The sequence below is a fragment of the Penaeus japonicus genome, unplaced genomic scaffold (genome assembly GCF_977035675.1).
Source record: "Penaeus japonicus unplaced genomic scaffold, GWHDUDI00000001_assembly GWHDUDI00000010, whole genome shotgun sequence".
NCBI lineage: Eukaryota > Metazoa > Arthropoda > Malacostraca > Decapoda > Penaeidae > Penaeus > Penaeus japonicus.
The window spans coordinates 2,974,838-2,978,519 of NW_028234412.1; the positions used below are offsets into that span (position 1 = coordinate 2,974,838).

General features: G+C 38.8%; 1 protein-coding gene across 1 annotated transcript in view; it reads right to left on the reverse strand.

Moving 5' to 3' along the window:
* Positions 1–2,012: 2,012 nt before the first annotated feature.
* The window catches only part of LOC122242685 (cholecystokinin receptor), a 22,625-nt gene continuing 20,955 nt past the window's right edge, over positions 2,013–3,682 (reverse strand). Inside the window, exon 6 of the mRNA XM_086541357.1 lies at positions 2,013–2,576. Coding sequence (XP_086397483.1) covers positions 2,056–2,576 — 521 coding nt within the window. The 3' untranslated portion in view covers positions 2,013–2,055. The remainder of the gene's footprint in view (positions 2,577–3,682) is intronic.

Below are 3,682 nucleotides of genomic sequence, written 5' to 3' on the forward strand. Positions count from 1 at the left end.
GTAAAAATGAACGGAAAGGAAAGAGCATATTGAAAAAAAATTGAATCCCATTCAGATATTGAAGATCCATTTTCCTGTGAATGGAAAAAGGGATTTTTTTTTTTTTTTTTTTTTTTTTAGATTACTACTGTTAGTAGTATGTGAAAAGGGAGAATTCATTCCTCGTTTGTCATCGTATTCTTCAATATCGAATTAACTATTTCTTTTTATTAAGGGTTCAGTTCAACACAAATATAAGTTTGTATATATATATGTATACATATGCAAACATACATATATACATATATATATATATATATATATATATATATAGATAGATAGATAGACAGATAGATAGATAGATAGAGAGATAGATAGATATAGATATAGATATATATATATATATACATAAGTATATATATATATATATATATATATATATATATATATATATATTTATATATACATGTATACATATATATGTGTGTGTGCGTGTATGTGTGTGTATATAATATATAAATATATATATATTTATATATATATGTATATATATATATATGTATGTATGTATGTATGTATGTATGTATATAGATATGTGTGTGTGTGTATGAATACACGCACACACATATATCTTTTTCTCTCTCTCTCGTTCTCTTTCTCTCTTTTCATAAATATACATATTTTCAGCCCCCCCCCCCCCTTACACATTTTGCCGTCATTGTACTTATGCTGTGTGTCACTGTGTACATTATGTGTATGTATGTTGTGCCTTTTCGTGCATTTTATCCATTTGTGTTTATTATGTGGATATGTTGTATGTTCTATGTCTTTTTGTTTTTATGTTTCATGTTTCATGCTGGTTGTGATCGTGCGTTTGTTTGTTTGTTTGTGTTTGTGTGTGTGTGTGTGTGTGTGTGTGTGTTTGTTCGTGTTTGTGTGTATGTGTGTGTGGGTGGTCTGGGTATGTGTGTGTGTGTGTATTTATGTATCTGTGTGTGTGTGTGTGTGTGTATGTGTGCGTGTGTGTGCGTGTATGTGTGTGTGTGCGCGCGCATTTCTTCCTCAGCTAAAGATAATCAAACAGAAAGTCCGTTTGGTTGCTTCTTTATTAAGAGAATATCATGCTTTTGAACACGAAGCCATGATACATATACTCACTAAACATTCAGAAAGCTTACTCTAAGCTAATGCCAAGATCTATATCCTCTCTACGATAGAATGACACATTCTTATTAGGAATATGATAAGATACATTAATTTATTTCCATTACTGGATTCGATCTTCCTGCCTTTTTTCACTTTTTTTATGTTGTTATAGTGTTTACCAACACATGTATACTCACTACACTATCGTCACTATGGTCTCGTATCTTCACATTTTATTTCAATTTTCAAACTTTCCACCATTCACAACAAGACTTATTCCTTCTTGTATAAGTCCTGAAGACGAATTCAAGTTTGAAACCTACGTAATTGGCACGCCACATTTCAATATCTTTTTCCCGTTTTTTTTTTTTTTTTTTTTTTTTCATAATAATATCAGGCATTCATACAACCGTGACATAAACGGTGTAGATCTTATTTCTCCGGCATTCTTCTTACTCACCCGCTCATGTAAGGGCCTCGTCTTCTTGCGCGCTCGTCTGTGAGCTCCAGTGTCAGATCATGTTTTAAAAACGACGGGGAAAATGCGGAAAACGCAGCCGGCAGCATGTCTCCACAGGCGATAGGATTGCGTGATATAGGCAGGTGGAAACCGTGGTGGAGGAAGACGTGGATGAGAGAGAGCTGGGGATAATAAGGAGAGAGAGAGAGAGAGGGAGTGAGGAAGTAAATAGGGAAGTAAATAGATAGATAGATAGATAGATAGATAGAGAGTGTTTGAGAGAGAGAGGGAGGAGCAAAGAGGGAGAGACACAGTGAGGGGAGGGGTGTGGGAGAAAGGGAGGGAAGCAGAAAGAGAGAGAGAGAGAGAGAGAGAGAGAAAGAAAGAAAGAGAAAGAGAAAGAGACAGAGACAGAGAGAGAGAGAGAGAGAGAGAGAGAAAGAGAGAGAGAGAAAGAGAGCGAGGACCTCTTAACTCTTCCTGGAAATGAACCGAGCATCGTCACAGGTATTGTTCCGCCGCGAGGCCTTCCCGCAGCCGATGGCGTTGAGGAAAGCCCTCCGGAACGAGTGGTTCATGAAGCAGTAGGTGAGCGGGTTGCAACAGCAGGAGCAGTAAGCCAGCAGCTGTATGACCACCACGCCGTCCATCCCCAACCAGTGGTACACCTGCTGAGGGAACCAATACGCCAGCGTGTTGACGACGTACAGGGGCGTCCAGCACACGAAGAACTCTACCACCACCGCCGCTAGCATGTGGATCACCCGCTTCTTGTTCCTCAAGGAGATCTCGGGATGGGTCTTGCGCAGGATGCTGGTGGTGACGGAGCACCTCGGCGGCTGAGGGGAGCTTCCTGCAGGAGTGGTGTTGAAGGCCGGCTGCTTCGAAGGGCGGTAGAATCTCGAGGTTCGAAGCAGGAGGGCCTTCCGTCTCGCCTGGCTGCTGCCGCTGCCGCTGCTGCCGCCGCCGGGGGAGCTGTTGGAGGTGGTGGCTGTGTTGGTGGAGATGTTGGGGGAGGAGGTGGCGCTCGGGGGGGGAGGGAGGGAGGGGAAGGGGAGGAGGAGGAACGGGCCGGCCCGGTCCTCTCTTCACTCTTCCTCCATTTTCTCGGCTCGCAACAACACTCGCAAACTTGACACTTGACTTGGCTGTTGGCGAGAGCAAGGGGGGGGGGGGTTTATTACTTTAAAATTTAATTAAATTTTAATAACGAGAATGCGAAAGAGGGAACGAGGGAGAGGGAAGGAGAGAGAGAGACAGACAGAGAGAGAGAGATAAAAAGAGAGAGATATAAAGAGAGAGAGAGAGATAAAGAGAGAAAGAGCGAGATATTGATAAAAATGAGAGAAAGAAAGAGAGAGATAGAAACACATAAAAATGAGAGAAAAAGAAGAGAGAAAGAACCAGAGAAAGAGACACAGAGAGCGACAGACAGAAAGAAACAGTGAAAAAGAGATAGAGAGAAAAAAAAAAAGGAAAAAAAAAAAAAAAGGACACGTACACATCAAGTGAAATTAAATTTCAATTTCATCAAGAGCTGTTTATTTAATCTGAGAAGCCTTTTTTTTTTTTTTTTTTTTTTTTTATTTGCCTCACCAAAGAAAATATGAGACACGAAATGACTCTATTTTGGCCTTAAAAGAATCGAATTTTCACTACCGCGAGAGTAAGTAGATTTCAAAGAGAGGTAGAAAGAGGATTTTCGCCTGATATTAAGGCCTTCTAGACACGAGTAGAGAACACAGTCAAAAAAAAAAAAAAAAAAAAATGGAATCAGAAAATAAATTCAAAATAATTTTCCTTCCAGTCGAAAAGCGTAAAAGTTCTTTATTCACGAGGACAATAGACCAGATATAATTGCACTATAAACTTTGTTATAAATTGACCATAAATAGACAATTAATAGACTACAAATAATAGCACTATAAGCTATAACGATTTGGATATCGATAAGATTTTTAGGTGAATTAAAAATAATAATAAAAAAAATAATAAAAAATAAAATAAAACCTTTTTAACCATTATTATCATGTGAGGAAAAATCTTATATGTTTACCCCGTAAGGAGTTTTATATGTGTACTTTCGGACTTTTAGGG